We start from the raw sequence: 14,395 nt of genomic DNA on the forward strand, positions 1-14,395 counted from the left end.
GGTCACCACCCAGGCCCAGGCAGAGGCCCTGGCTGCGTGTGTGCGTGCAGGCGTGTGTGGGGCCGGAGGCCATCAGGTAACGGGCTGGATGGACATCTGCCGGCGTCAGCATGTGGACGAGGGGGCTCGCATGTTCAAGGGCAGCACGTGGCTCTGAACGTGCCTCCCTCCGTGCGGACGGATGGCTGGGCCCAGGGTTTCATAACCGTGTGAGCGCGCAGGCCTCGCTGCGTGCCCAGGACGGGGCCTGTTGCACCGCAGGCCCTCCCCATAGCGGGCAGCGGCGTGTGCGGGAGGTAGGCTGTGTCCGAGTGGCCGGGGGTGTGTCTGCCTTTCCCCCCGCGGCTCCGTGGCCGGGGGTCTCGGGGGCTTTTCTGGGTGCGCAGTCCCTCCTTTGGAGGGTGCGTGTGTTTTTCTGGGCGGGCGAGCTCCCGGCCTGCGTGCCCGGGACCTTGGCGAGGGTAGGGTTTTGGGGATCGGGGGCGGGTGTCCGTGTGCGAGCGCGCCCTTGCGCTGTCCCGGGGGCTGCGGGCCGACCCGGGCCCCCCGGCTCCCGGGACTTGGGCCGAGCCGGCGGGGCGCGCCCCTGTGCCGTCCTGCGCGGGGAACGCGTGCTCCACGCGCGCGGGGTACCTGTGCCCGTCTAGCCACGAGTGCGCCTCGTGCGCGAGCCGGTTTCCGGGACGCCGCGGAGGTGGGGGGCCCGGGCGGGGCGGGGGGTCACCGGGACTGGCCGGCGCCGGCCCCGTGCGCGCGGAGGGGGGCGGGGGCGGGGGGCGGGGGCCGCGGGGGGGGAGGGGGGCGACGGTACGAAAAGGGCGGCGCGCGCGGCGGCGGCGGCAGCTCGGCGGCGGCGGCGGCATTGGCGAGCGCAGCGCGGAGCGGGCGCAGCCCTGGCTTTCCCCTCCCAGCGCTCCCGCGCCCCCTTTCGCATCCGCAACCAGAAGCCCAGCGCGGCCCCCGCGCCCGGACCCGCGCCCGCGCCGATCCCGGGACCGCGACCCCGGCTGCCCCGCGACGATGACCATGAACGCGACCCGAGCCCTCCTGCGCGTCCTGCTGCTCCTGCTGGCCTTCGGCCACCATGCCCATGGTGAGTGCCCCGGCGGCCCGGCTCGCGCCCCCTCTGGGGAGCCTGCGAAGCCCCCCGGCCGCCCGGCCCCCCGCGCGCCCCGTCCCATGCGCCCCGATTCCCGCCCGTCCCGCCTCGCCTAACCCTAAGCCCCCGTGCGGTCCCCGCCGCGCCCTCTCCGCGCCCCTGCATGCCGAACCCGGCCCTGGGGGTCCCGGGGGGCGGACTCAGGGGAGGTGTGGGACCCCGGCCCCTGCCCGCCTCGCAAAAGTGGTGCCCGGAGGGGTGTCGGGGCGCAGAGACAAGGGGTAGGAGGAACGAGGGGATGCTGGAGACCCCCGTGAAAAGGCAACTTTGGGGGGTCTTTGTGTGCGCATCGGGGTACAGGTCTCTCGGGTGCAACGGGGGGGCCACTCGGCCACCCTAGTCCCCCAATTCCCGGCCAGGAGCCCAGCCTGGGCCCTGCTGCGTGCTTTCTCTACGTGAGGGGCTGCAGCCGCCATCCCTCTCTGCCAGCCCCGGGGGGACCCCCCCGCGGGGCCCCCGCCCCACTGCACCAGGGGCTGTGGCCCAGGGGGCTGTCTGCAGAGCCGGGGTGCAGGCTGACGGACATGCACACAGTAGGCGCCCAGGAAGACGTCAGCCTCTTTAAATAGGGTCAGGATTGCAGGCAGCTCCCTCTGCAAAGCTGTGGCGCAGTTGTTTTTTCGATGCAGGGGGAATGGGGGGGGGGCACCCCGACTTGGGGGCCTGGCTTCACTGGGATGAACCTTCAAAACATAATCCAGATGCCTTACCTGTGAGCTGCCAGGTGAACCCGCCTGGCTTTCCCCAGAGACGAAGACCTCAACATCTGCCCCCCCATTGAGCCCCTTAGCCAGCCTGAGTGCCCAGGGGTCAAAACCGCCCCCCCACCGCCCCCACCCCCAGTTTTGCAGCCTGAGGTCTCACACTCTGTTTGGAGGGAAAGGAGATGTCTGACCTGCTGGTGAGAATAAAGCAAACGTGCTGTGGTCACTCCGTACGCAGGGACAGGGCAGAGAGCCTTTCCTGAGTGCGTTGACATGAGTGCCTACTGAGTGCCAGGCCAGTAGGGCCTCAGGGGGCGTGCTCCCTGGCTTGGGCCTCTGGGGCCTGGTGAGATGAACGGTGTAACCTCTCTTGTGCCCCAGGAGCTGAATGCTTCCCGCCCTGCAACCGCCACTATGGAGTGTGCACCGAGGACAATGTCTGCAGGTAAAGGAGGGCCCCCCGAAGCATCTTGTGGGGGGCTAGGGCAGAATCCTGGGGAGCCACGGTGTCAGGCAGAAAAAAAAAGGGGGGGGTAGGGGGCTTGGACACTGGGCTGCAAAACAAAAACCAGCTTGGTCACCATCACCCCCGCAGGAGGCTGGTGAGGGATGACGCAGGAACTGGGGGGGCGGAGGGGGGGGGCAGCAGGAGGTGGGGCCCAGCCACAGCTCCTCATGATGACACGCCTCTGCGGGCCACTGCAGCAGAACGCATCACGAGGCCCAGTCCCGGCCTCCCAGGCCCCCTGTCTGCTCCTCAGACGGCCCCCCTCTGTGTGAGCGTTTCCATCCAGGTGAATGGCGTTTGCTTTCGGGGACCCCCGGCCTGGCACTGTGCAAAGACCCCCCCTCAGTACACAGAAAGCAGCCCCGCTCCCCTGTCAGCCCCTGCCCACCCTCACACGGACTCTCCCCGCCCCTGCAGGTGCCACCCCGGCTGGCAGGGACCCCAGTGCAACGAGTGCATGCCCTTTCCCGGCTGTGTCCACGGATTCTGCGACGAGCCCTGGCAGTGCACTTGCAACGAGGGCTGGGACGGGCACTACTGCGACATAGGTGGGCACATCCCCTGTCCCCCCACCCCACCCGCCCTCCACCTCCCACCTCGTCCTAATGTCCCTGGTGCTTTGTATGGCGATGGCCTGTTTGCTCACTTCCCCATGATGGTGGCAGAGCTTCCTCTCGAGCAGGGGCTGTGATTTTGCTCCCCTCTGCACCCTGCACCCAGAGGATGCCCTGGGGTGGGGTGTCGGGGGGGGGGGTACCCGGGGGATAAACCACCACAGGGCAAACACACAGCCCATGGAGCTGCGTGGGTGGGCACCACGGGCCTGCTCGGTGGCTGAGGCATAGGGAGCAGAAAGACCGGGGTGTGTGTGACGCAGCAAGAAAAACTCCAACAGGTCCGCGCGGGAGACAGGCATGAGGAGCTGCAAGCAAACAAACAACAGGGGAGGGGAGGGGAGGGGAGGGGAGGGGAGGGGAGGGGAGGGGAGGGGAGGGAGGGGACCAGCGCTGAGGGGTGGGCTGCAGGGGCCCAGGCCCAGCCCGGGTTGGGGCTGGGGGCTGTGACAGAGGAACGAAGGTGGAGGGGGTCCTGGGGAGGGCAGAGAAGAGGTTAAGGGATGGATTGGCGTGATCTGTCGATTGCATTAATTTATGCAATCTCCGTCCTCCATTACCCTGAGCGATGGAGAGCTGGCGGCGTTCTCGGGCCGCACATGCTCCTCTGAGCCCCTTCTCCTTTGGCAAAACCCGCCTGGGAACCTGGGCAGGCGGAGGTCCTTGAGAAAACGCCCGCAGCCTGGGGTTTTCTGTCCCCCGGGGCCCAAGCGTTAGCAGAGAATAAGGGGAAACTGAGGCTCAGAGAAGCTGAAGGGTTTGCTCAGGATTCACTCTCACCTGGGCTTTCTCCAGTGCCCTCCCTAAAGGGGAATGAAAGAGCAGCTAGTTTTCAAAATCCAGCATCTCCCCCGCCATGTCTTGGGTCCTTGAAGCTCTCTCCCTCCCCCCCACCCCCACCCCCCCCTCTGCTATGGCGCAGTTTTATCAGCCGCTGACTCATGCGCAGGCCCGAGGCTCTGCTGCCCCCCCCCCCTCGCCCTTGCAGGACCAGAGCATCCCAGAGACGCCACCATCTGGGATCAGGCATTCAGCCTGCAGCCCACCCAGTGGGGTATCTTAGCCCGGGACCCCCCACGGGGTTTCCAGACCTCGGCCCCCTCCTCACTGGTTGACAAAGGCTCTCGGCTTAGGATGCTGTGTCCCGGGGAGCGGCCCCCGGGTAACGGAGGGCCCTCTCCCTTTCCTCCTTTCCCCTTTCCTCCTTTCCCCCAGTCTTTCAGGCTGTCACTGTCACGGTCAGTCAGTCGCAGGCAGTGCAGCTGCCGCCCCTGCCCCTGCCCCTGCCCCTGTCCCTGTGTAGGATGGCTCCCCTCCCCCCGGGCAGCCTCTCCTGGGGCAGAGGCCGGCTTGGCCTCCTCGGGAGGCTGGCCACGGAGGGGGCAGGAGCAGGAGGGTCGTCGCTGCCCTTCAGCCTCCGTGTCAGCTCTCAGGTGGCTGAGCCCTGAGCAGAGGATGGGGAGGGAGCCGCCGAGAAGCTCAGGCCTGGCCGGCGCCCCCCCCCCATGATAAATCTCTTTATGTTCCCTCGCTCCCAGCTGGGCTCCCAGGGCCGCCTGGTGGGCTCGGGACGGGCCATCCGCCGGGCGGCCAGGCCTTTCTCTATTGATGGCTTGCCATGTCCCCTCCGCCAGGCAGGGAGCGGCCTTTGTCACCGAGGGGGGATCTGTCCATGTGTGCACCCCTCCCCACCATCTGCCTGAACCGCCTCGCGGTGTGTCTGCTGGGTCCCGGCTCTCGGCTGGGCTGGAAATCAAAGCTAACGAGAGGGGGGGGGAAAAGAAAAAAAGAAAAAAAAGGTCCCTGGGAGAGCCCCCTCCTTTAATAAGTGGAGAAAGTGAGGCACAGAGTGGGGAGGGGGGTGGGCCCAGGCCGGCCCCCTCCCTGGCAGGCGGGCGGGAGGCGGGGGCCGGGGGGCTGCCCCGTCGGAGAGCCCCTGACCCGGGCCCCTTTGTTCGGCGTCCGGGGCTCGCTGAGCCGGGATAATGAAGTGTGCGTGACGGGAGGTGTCCAGAGGCGGTGGGAAGGCGCCCGTGTGCATGGAAACGCAGGCCGGCGGGAGAGGGCTCCATCGTTCTCATCTCACTGCCTTCGGAGAGGCGGCCTTTTCATCTGGGACCAGAGACCACCTGGAGGAGGAGGCAGGGCCCGCTCAATCACATCTCCATCCCCCCTGCCCCTGGGGGTGGGCCGGCTCTGAGGGCCGCTGGCGTTCCTAACGGCTGGGCTGCACCAGTCCCCCCAAGGGGCAGCCGCCCCCCGAAAAAAAAAAAAAAGCCCATGAAGAGCTGGGTGTGCAGAGCTGCCCGGAGGAGGCTCGGCCTGCTTTTGGGGAAGAGGGAAGGGATCTGTCAGGAAGGTTATGAGGCTGGACTTCAGGGTGACTTGGTTTCCCCAGAAAAGGATAGAGGTGATCTGGGCGGAGTGGCAGGGAGCAGCTGTGACTCTCCGTCCCCGTAACCTAACACAAGGACCCTCCTTCAGCTCCCTAAGCTTTTCAGGAATTTTTTTGGGGGTCTCTGCACCTCTTAACTCAGGGCCCCCCTTAGGGACCATAAGCAGTGGCCATGGGCAGAGACATGGAGACAGCCTAGTTGGGGGTCCCTCTCTTGACCAATCGGCAGTGTGTCTTCCTGCCTCTGTCCTGTCCCCCCTCCCCCCGGCAGAGAGGGGGACGGGGCCTGACGTTCTCTCCCCTCCCCCAGACATGCGGGCTTGCACCTCGAACCCCTGCGCCAACAACGGCACTTGCACCACCATGCAGAAGGGCCACTACCAGTGCACCTGTGCCCCTGGCTTCTCGGGCGAGAACTGCCAGAAGAAGGACGGGCCCTGCGAGGTCAACGGGTAAATGTCCCTCCCGCTCCCTGGGTCTTGAGTCCCCGCCACCCACCCCTAAAGCCCCTGTCAGCCGGTGCCAGTGAGGCCTGGCGCCTGACAAAGGACCAGCCAGGCTGCCGCCCGTGGGGGGCCGCCCTCCATCAGAGGAAGTGTCATTTCCATAATTTCTTCCAGTGATCCCCAAGGCGATCATTTCCTATTCCCCTGCCCTCCCCGGGTCCCTGAGTCCCTGCGTGAATGACAGTAGATTGGGACGGAGCTCAGAGCTGCATAATTTTCTAAAGGCGATTGGGGTGAGAGGCGAGGGGAGGGGGAGGTCAGAGTCTCCCAGGGCCCAGGCTGCTTTTGTGAGACCCACACACCCACTTCAGGGGGTGGCTTAGGGGGCTGGGCAGCTCTGCAGGCGTGTTTGCTGGGGGTCTCAGGAGGAGGCCACTGGCCTCCCCTGTCCCTCCCTGCACAGGGTCCCCCACAGCGCCCCCTCTGGCCCTCAGGTGCACAGCTGCACGGAGGGGGCTCAGCGGGAGGCCAGGAGAGCTCTCCACCGGAGCAAGAATCCCACCTGGGACCCCTAGCCCCCGCCCTGGCATTGCAGGGTGGCGTGGAGGCCGCGGGGCTGGCTGGTGCCACACGCGGGCAGAGGGGAGGTGCGGAAAGCTCTGGGCTCCGGGGCAGGGGCGGCATCGCACACCGTGCCTGCTCACCAGCGAGAAGGGAACGTTCGAGCAAGCCCTCTAAAATACTTTGCTCTTCTCCCTCACAAAACCCAGCCCGGGGCCCTTGACATTCCTTCAGAGCCCTGCTCCTCTGCAGCCCTCCTCACGCTCCGCGCCCACCGCCCCTTTCTTCCCCGGAGTTTGGGCATTTATCAGCTGACAAAGGGCCTGCTCGTTTAGAAGCACTTACGCTAAATGCTCCGCGCGCTGCGCTCGGAGCAAACAGCCTCGGTCTGCGGGCTGCACTTGGGTGAATGAGCCACTATTAACCGGCGCAGGGACCGCAGACAGCCCGCGTATTTCTTTCACTCGCAGAGTCCCCGAGGGCTTCTGCACAATGAGCTGCCGGCTCGCTCCACTGAGAATAAAAGCAAAAATAATAATGGGGTGGTGGGCGGTGGGGGCGGGGGAGACGGTCAGGGATGCCCTGTGTGGCTTGGCCTTCGGGGGGGCCAGAGACCGAGCTAGATAGAGGAGGGGGCTCCCTCCAGCCCTGCATTATCAGTAGCTTTGCTTCTCTCAGCCTCAGTTTCCCCCACCAGCCCAGGGACTACCTGGCAGGCCTCTGGGAGGAGAGATGGGCGTAGGGGTGAGAGGTCGGGCATGCTCCGGGTTGGGGTGAGGGGCACACCCCGCACGGGTGTGCAGCTGCCTCAGACAATAGAGGTCCTCATAGGCAGGGGTCCCAGCGCCCGCCTCCCCCCTCCGCTCCCCTGGCTGGCATCACCCACTCCCATCATGTGTGCTGAGCCCCTGTCATAGCCCACCTCCCCCCACAAGGGACCGTCGCCCTGTCCCCTTCTGTCTTGCAGATCCCCCTGCCAGCATGGCGGCTCCTGCGTGGACGATGACGGCCAGGCCTCGTACGCCTCCTGCGTGTGCCCGCCGGGCTTCTCGGGCAACTTCTGCGAGATCGTGGTCAGCGGCTGTACCTCCAACCCGTGCGAGAACCAAGGCACCTGCACCGACATTGGGGGCGACTTCCGCTGCCGCTGCCCCCCCGGCTTCGTGGACAAGACCTGCAGCCGCGCGGTAACCACCTGCGCCTCCGAGCCCTGCCTGAACGGGGGCACCTGCCTGCAGCACTCTCAGGTGAGGTTCGAGTGTCGGTGCAAGCCCCAGTTCACAGGCCCCCTCTGCGGCAAGAAGCGCGCGGCCAGCTCCCAGCAAGGGCCCGGGCTGGCCTACCGCGTGACCCCCGGGGTGCACGAGCTGCCGGTGGGGCAGCCCGAGCACCACATCCTCAAGGTGGCCATGCGCGAGGTCAAAAAGGACACCCCGCTCCTCTCCGAGGGCCAGGCCATCTGCTTCACCATCCTGGGCGTGCTGACCGGCCTGGTGGTGCTGGGCACCGTGTGCGTCGTGTTTCTCAACAAGTGCGAGGCCTGGATCGCCAACCTGCGCTACAACCGCATGCTGAACAAGAAGAAGAAGCTGCTGCTGCGCTACAGCAGCGGGGAGGACATGGCGGTCAACATCATCTTCCCCGACAAGATCGACATGACCACCTTCAAGGAGGCTAGCGACGAGGAGATCTAGAGCAGAGCTAGGTCTCCCCAGAGTCCCCCACTGGCCCCGCCCCCTTCCATCCTCGGGGTGCCCCCACCCCCACCCCGCAGGTCTCTCTAGACGCGGTCGGTTTCTAACCTCGGTGGGAGAATCTCGCTAGGCCTGGGGAACTCGCTCGCTTCGCTGTGTTGTTGTTACCTTGTGTGCTTACTACTGTGTCACCAATGCAATGCGCTCAATGCAAAGAAGAAGGTACCCTGCCCCCTCTCCCCCGATGCATGATTAATACGAATAAGAATAAGAATTTAATCACCTTTAAGACGAGTTAAGATAACGTAGCATGTCGTTCTAAACTTTAGACTTTTTTGGCATAAAATAAAAAAAGACAAAAAAAAAACAAGGCAACTGGAACCGGGGCTCCGTGCGTCGACGTCCCTCCCCCGAGGGGCCTCGGCCGCAGGGTCCTTGCAAACGTATTCTTGACGACCGGCCACTGTGAGCGGGGCTCTCAGGCCCCCTTCGTTCGTTAATTCTCACACGTCACATCCGACTCGCACTCACGTCAACATCGCAGTCCTTAGATCTTTGTGATGGAGTGGAGGTTTTTTTTCGTGCAGAGTGCAGCGGCCGTGTGTCAGGCAGAGAGAAAGACCCCGGTTGGCTGCTTGGCGGGGCCGGGACCTCGTCCCAGCCCTGCCACACCCCTTAGCGAGCCCACCATCCCGCCCCCTTTAGGGCGGGGCTTGACCAACCACCGTGACCACCAAGGTCCTCTCTTGTCTAAAACTCTGAATTAGGAACGATGGGGGATGAACCAAAACAGCTCCCGACCCTCCCCGTCGGGGATCGGATGGAGACTCAGTCTCCTCCCTGGGTCCGCATGTTTTGGTCTGCTCCGATGCCCACGTGGCATCTCAGAATCACCCCTAAGTGCAGTTTTTCAAAGTGGGGAGCCTCCTGGCTCCACTTTCCGCTTGGGAACGATTATTGGCCGCTTTCGAGTCCCAATATCGTAGCCTTGGGGTTGCCCCTCGGGAACCCCCCCCCCCCGCCCAGACCTCCCTTCCCCTCCCGCCCCCGGTAGATCAGCCATATTTCTGAAAATGTAACTGCAGGTGAACCGCAAGTGCCCCTGGCGAAATCTGAGTAAGCAACACGGCCCTTGTGGGGTGTTTTCCAGTTGTGTGGCCCAAGGGGTGCCAGACCTGGCCTACATGGCCATGAAGCTCATTTGTGTTGCCGATTAGTAACGCTCAGATCCCAAAAGACCTAGCCAGTTTCTGAATCATGAACTTGACTTTTTTAAGAAGAGCATCTATTTTTGATGGGGGGTGGGGGGGAACCAGAAGGAAATGAGACAGAATTCTGTTAGCTTCACAGCCCTTGGGTACCAGATAGGACTATTTTGCTTAGGTTATTTGGGCAGGAATCAATACTCCGAGCTTGGTTGAGTATTAACTGACGTGTTTACCTTGCCCCAAGTCATCATCACCACACCTTCATCACAGTCATTCCGATCACCACATGGTCATTGCTTCAGATCACCGCACGGTCATTCCGATCACCACATGGTCATTCCGATCACCACATGGTCATTCCGATCACCACATGCGTCACCGTCATCACTCAGCCATCAACTTCGTCACCCCCACCCACGAAACCACCGCCGAGTCCCTTGTCATTCCCACCCCAAGCTTGACTGCCATTTCCCTCAAACCCGCTGTCCCGCTCCAGGTCCTCCTCATCCCAGCCCCAAGATGCCACCCTGGTCACCTCGTCCCAGACAGGCGATGCCATCCCAAACTCCCACCACCGTCCCCACCAAACTCCTCCCCATCTTAAACCTGCCCTTCCCCTCCTGGTTCTCCCAACATCCCAAACCCCACCCCTTACCACTGCCAAGCCCCTCCCACCCCCCAGGCTCTGTGGCTCCTCCCCTCCCTCACCCTCATCCCCTGGCTCCCCCACCTCCCTCTCTGATGACCCCGCCCCCCGAGTCCTTCCTTCTCTCCACAAGTCATTTGAGTCAACATCTCATTTGAGTGTGTCTTTAAAATCTTTAAAAAAAGACAAAAAAAAAAACAGAACGGTTGGCATGTGCCAGGTGGGTCTGGCACCCACCTGGCCTCTCTCACGTGAGACCTTGATCGAGTCAACTACCGGTTCTGATCCTCAGATTCCCCAAACTTGACATTCTGAGATTGGACATGATCAAATTTCTCTGCTCCGCCTTTTCGGTCTCCAGGCTGTGGAGACCAGCCTTGTACCCCTGGGAACAAGGAAAAGCCGTCCCACCATTTACCCTGGACCACCTCCTCATCGGCCCGCCCATCCATCCGCCATCCATCCAATCAGGAAGCCCTTTGGAGCACCTGCCGAGTGCAAGGCAACTGCACGTCCCCAGGACGAGGGGCAGTCTGGGAGGGAAGGGGACAGGCACGTGTCCCCCGGGAGCCAGGCGCAGTGCAGGTCACATGCGGTGGGAGCAGTGGAGAGAGCTCAGCAGACGCCTCCCCGAGAGACAGGCCATCTCACCTCCCCCGTGACCGCTTGGTCTCTTAGCCAGCACCTGATGCGGCCACCCCGCCCAAATCCCAGTGTGCCCAGCTCACACGTCCCACAAGATCAGAACAGGGTTAGTGGCTCGCCTCGGTCTTCACGCCCCGCAGACACGGTGCCCGCCCTCCTGGGTGGGGCCGCCCGTTCTGCTGAGAGCGTCGGGACTTTGGCTGCCCCCCGCACCTCGGTGTGCGTGTGGGGTCGTGTGTAGTTTAGGTAAACTAAAGGGGAAGCTCTTAAGATGCTGTCAGCGACATGACCACCAGTTTGGCCCCAAAATTGAGAGAGGAAGAGGAAGAGGAGGAGGAGGAGTAAGAGGAGGAGGAGAAGGAGGAGGAGGAGGAGTGATGATCTTGTAACCCAAAAAACGTGGAAAATGTCAATGGCACTCTTTCTGGCTTTCCCATCTACTCGCCCAGACGTGCAAAAAAGTTGCTTATTGAAAAATAAACAACACCCAAGGGCTTCTCCTGCATCTGCGGTGTGTGTGTGCTTTGTACGCCGGCTCCCTTTCTCCCTCCCCCAGGCCCAGGGCCCTGCTCCGGCCCCACCCAGCCCTTCGCACGTGGGGAGGAGGCCAAGGCTAAGGCGAGCCCACCCCCTCTTCCGGACCACACTCCCTGTGTGTGCAGACAGGAATTTCCTGCCCCCCTCCAGGGCCCTCCCAGGCCTCTTCCCTGCGTCTTGGCCATGTGTGGGTGGTGTGGATGGTGTGGGTGGAGTGGAGACTTGAGGAAGGGGGCTTCCGGGAAGCCCAGAACCCTCCACAGAGCCGGGGACCAGCTCTCTCCAGGCCCATGTTCTGTCCAGAACTCTGGGGTGGGCGGTGGGGTCTGAGAGTCCACGCTGGCCCCGCCCTCCAGGACTTAGAGGTGGAATTGTGTCTGGTACTCAGTTGGGGGACTTGCTGCCTTTAAATGGGGGCACAGCCGGTGTATGGGTCCCCTTTGTTCCCCTGACTCGGGCCCTACATGTTGGGGGGGGACCCACCTCTCTTCTAGCCCCAGGCCCGGCCCCAGGCTGGCTGGGTCAGCTCACTGGAGACACCCTTTGTAGGTCCCATGGAGGGGGTGACATTGCCTGTGCCCACCCCGGGGTCAGCAAGAGCCCCCACTTCTTGCCCCAGGGTACAGGAACCTCTGTCCAGGCCCTCGCTCTGCTGGCCCAGAGAGCGACTCCCAGGGTGTGAGTGTGGGGGGGTCTTCTCTCCACTTCCTGCCATACCTGTTCCTTCCCTGCCAGGTCACTGCCACCCCCACCCAGATGCTCAGCCATGTCCCTGATACTCTTCCCTCCTGGGCCCCCACATCCTGCCGGAACCACCCCCTCGGTCCCTTGAGGCGGGGGTCTCTTCAATGCCATGGGGTACACTGGGACAAGCAGATGGGTGCTATTTCAAAAATCATAAGAAAATAAGATGACAATGTTGAGATAAACGTAGAAACCTCTATGAAAGGAATGGGCTTTCCAGGCAAATGTTAATTACCCAGAATCCTCCCCGGGGCCAATAGGATTAAAGCATTGCCTGGGAGGAGCTTCCATGGGGCCACCTGCCTGCTACCTGACCCGAGTCCCGAACCTTTGACCCTTTGATGGAATGGGGCACCCAGGCGAGGGTAAGGATCCTGGAGCAAAGATGGAGACAAGATGAAGGTCTCTTGATTCTTTCTTCAAAGCTGGGAAAGGGAACCCCAACAAAGCTAACAAAAGAGAGTCACTGTCCTCCCTCATGAAGAAACAAAAATCCTCAATAAAATAACAAATAGAAAGCAGCCAAATATCCTATCTAATAGAGGGAATATGCTAATTGATCCTTACGCCATCACAAAGGTGGTGGATCCCACAGCCAATAAGGAGGGACTATGCTAATTGACTGCCCTGCCCTCAAAGATGGTGGAGCCCACAGCCAATATGGAGGGAATATGCTAATAGATTGCTCCTCCCTCAAAGATGGTGGCACCCACAGCCAATAAGGAGGGAATATGCTAATTGCCTGCCACACTCTCAAAGATGGCGGTGCCCATAGCCAATAAGGAAGGAATATGCTAATTGCTTGCCGCACTCTCAAAGATGGCGACACCCATAACCAGAAGATGGTGGCACCTAATCCCCTCTGCCCCACTGGGGCAGCAGGCCTGCAGCAAGGCCCGGCTTACCCCCAGGTGGGCTCAGTCGCTCCACGCACCTACTTCCAGAATCCCTCAGTCCCCTCAGCCCCGCAGCCACCCAGGGCCACCCAACGCTCAGGTAACCAGGGCCGGTGGAGGCTTGCACTGCCAGCAGTAGCAGCAGCAGAGGTGTGATGGGGTGTCTCCTTCCCCTGATTGCCAGGTTGCCTCCCACCCCTGAGGGTTCCCAGACTGTGAGAGTGGGCAGGCTGCGCTGAGGGACCCTCTCCCCTCCAGTGCATGAATTTTCATGCACCAGCCTCTAGGTTTTTTTTGTTTGTTTTTGTATAAAAACCCTTTTCAAGTAGAGCATTTTATGAGAAAACAAGGTCCATAGGGAGGGGGCCTGGGAGACCCAGGAGGGAGGGAATAGTGGGATCACCGGGGTCACTGCAGCCAGTCAGGGGCCAGGCAGGTGACCTGGGCAAAGGAACCCAGATCCATCCAGCTCCTGGGTGTTGTCTTATCCCATGGGCAGTGGGGGGACAGTGGGGTGACCGGGGTGAAGGGAGAGAGCCTCCACCTGGGGCCCTGCCGCTGCAGTCTGGGCAGTGGGGAGGGCTCGAGGGGCCGTGGTTCTGGCCGGGAGGGTGTGGAAGGCCCCAGAACGCAGGGTGGGTGGGGTGAGAGAGGGGGATACGCTCTAGTGGGGATTGTTGCTGCGAAGGGCCCTTGCACGGGGCCCACCGTTCAGAGAGTTGGCTAGGAAAGTACCCAGCAAGCTCCACGTGGCGGGAGAGACATGAGCTGCACCTGCAGGGGATGGATGGACAGAAGAGGTTTTCAGGAGGAGAGTGAGGAGGGCGGGGCCAGCTGGACAGGGCGTACAGGGGAAGGTGGGCTCCCAGCACAGGGCACTTGGGTCTGGGAATGGCTGCTAAGACAATAGTTTGCTTGTCTTCTCAGGCCTGTGGTTTCATTTTCTTTAGGGACCATTCCCACTGCTGAAGAAGAAAGCATTTGCCATGCACGTCACCCACCCAAGAAGCTTGCCTCGTTCAAGGGGGGAGACGAGGCCCAAGGTCCTTACCCGGGCCAGTGGGGTGGGGCGGGCCCGGGGCTCTGCCCTGCTCAGAGCGTGCCAGGCTCGGACACTGCACTGAGTCCACAGTGAAGATGCACACGGAAGGGAGACCAAACATCAACACAGAAATAGGTCCAAAGAAAAGTATATAATACCAATTCAGTAGATGCGAGAGGGGATTTAATGAGATACTAGGGGAAAGTACACATTTCCTTAATGTCATAGGAAACTTCTGTGGTAAACTAATGGTATCCTACTGATCAGTAAAACTCAAGGCAATAAGAAACAGAAAAATGAAGTATGACTACTAGAAAAGAGGCTCAATGGTTATTACAGACTAGAGGCCAGTGCACAGAATTTGTGCAAATGTAAGGTCCTTAGGCCTGGCTGACAATTAGGGCCGATCAGGGCCTTCCTTCTTCTGGCTGCCGGCTATGGCCTTCCTTTTTCCATGCTACCCCCTGATGGTCAGCGTACATCATAGCAAGCGGTCGAACTCCCAGTCAGTCGAACTCCTGAGGGGACAATTTGCATATTAGCCTTTTATTACATAGAATGATATTATTGTCTACCACAAAAACTCAAGAGAATGG

The 14,395-nt window shown here is 61.9% G+C and overlaps 1 protein-coding gene across 1 annotated transcript; it reads left to right on the plus strand.

The window, feature by feature from the left end:
- The first annotated feature begins 833 nt into the window (after positions 1-833).
- Positions 834-10,009, plus strand: DLK1 (delta like non-canonical Notch ligand 1). The gene is made up of 5 exons (XM_084889844.1): positions 834-1,093; positions 2,245-2,308; positions 2,789-2,919; positions 5,691-5,832; positions 7,355-10,009. The coding sequence occupies exons 1-5, from the start codon at positions 1,021-1,023 to the stop codon at positions 8,079-8,081; spliced, it is 1,137 nt and encodes a 378-aa protein (XP_084745970.1). The 5' UTR covers positions 834-1,020; the 3' UTR covers positions 8,082-10,009.
- The last annotated feature ends 4,386 nt before the right edge of the window (positions 10,010-14,395 follow it).

This window comes from Pipistrellus hanaki, assembly GCF_964339955.1.
Source record: "Pipistrellus hanaki genome assembly, chromosome: 1".
In the NCBI taxonomy this organism is placed as follows: domain Eukaryota; kingdom Metazoa; phylum Chordata; class Mammalia; order Chiroptera; family Vespertilionidae; genus Pipistrellus; species Pipistrellus hanaki.

Bases quoted from the DNA above. Each gene is read 5' to 3' on its own strand.
- DLK1 (XM_084889844.1), top strand. From the start codon at position 1,021: ATGACCATGAACGCGACCCGAGCCCTCCTGCGCGTCCTGCTGCTCCTG. The intron at 2,309-2,788 runs GTAAAGGAGGGC...CCGCCCCTGCAG, and splicing joins ACCGAGGACAATGTCTGCAG to GTGCCACCCCGGCTGGCAGG. The intron at 2,920-5,690 runs GTGGGCACATCC...CCCCTCCCCCAG, and splicing joins CGGGCACTACTGCGACATAG to ACATGCGGGCTTGCACCTCG.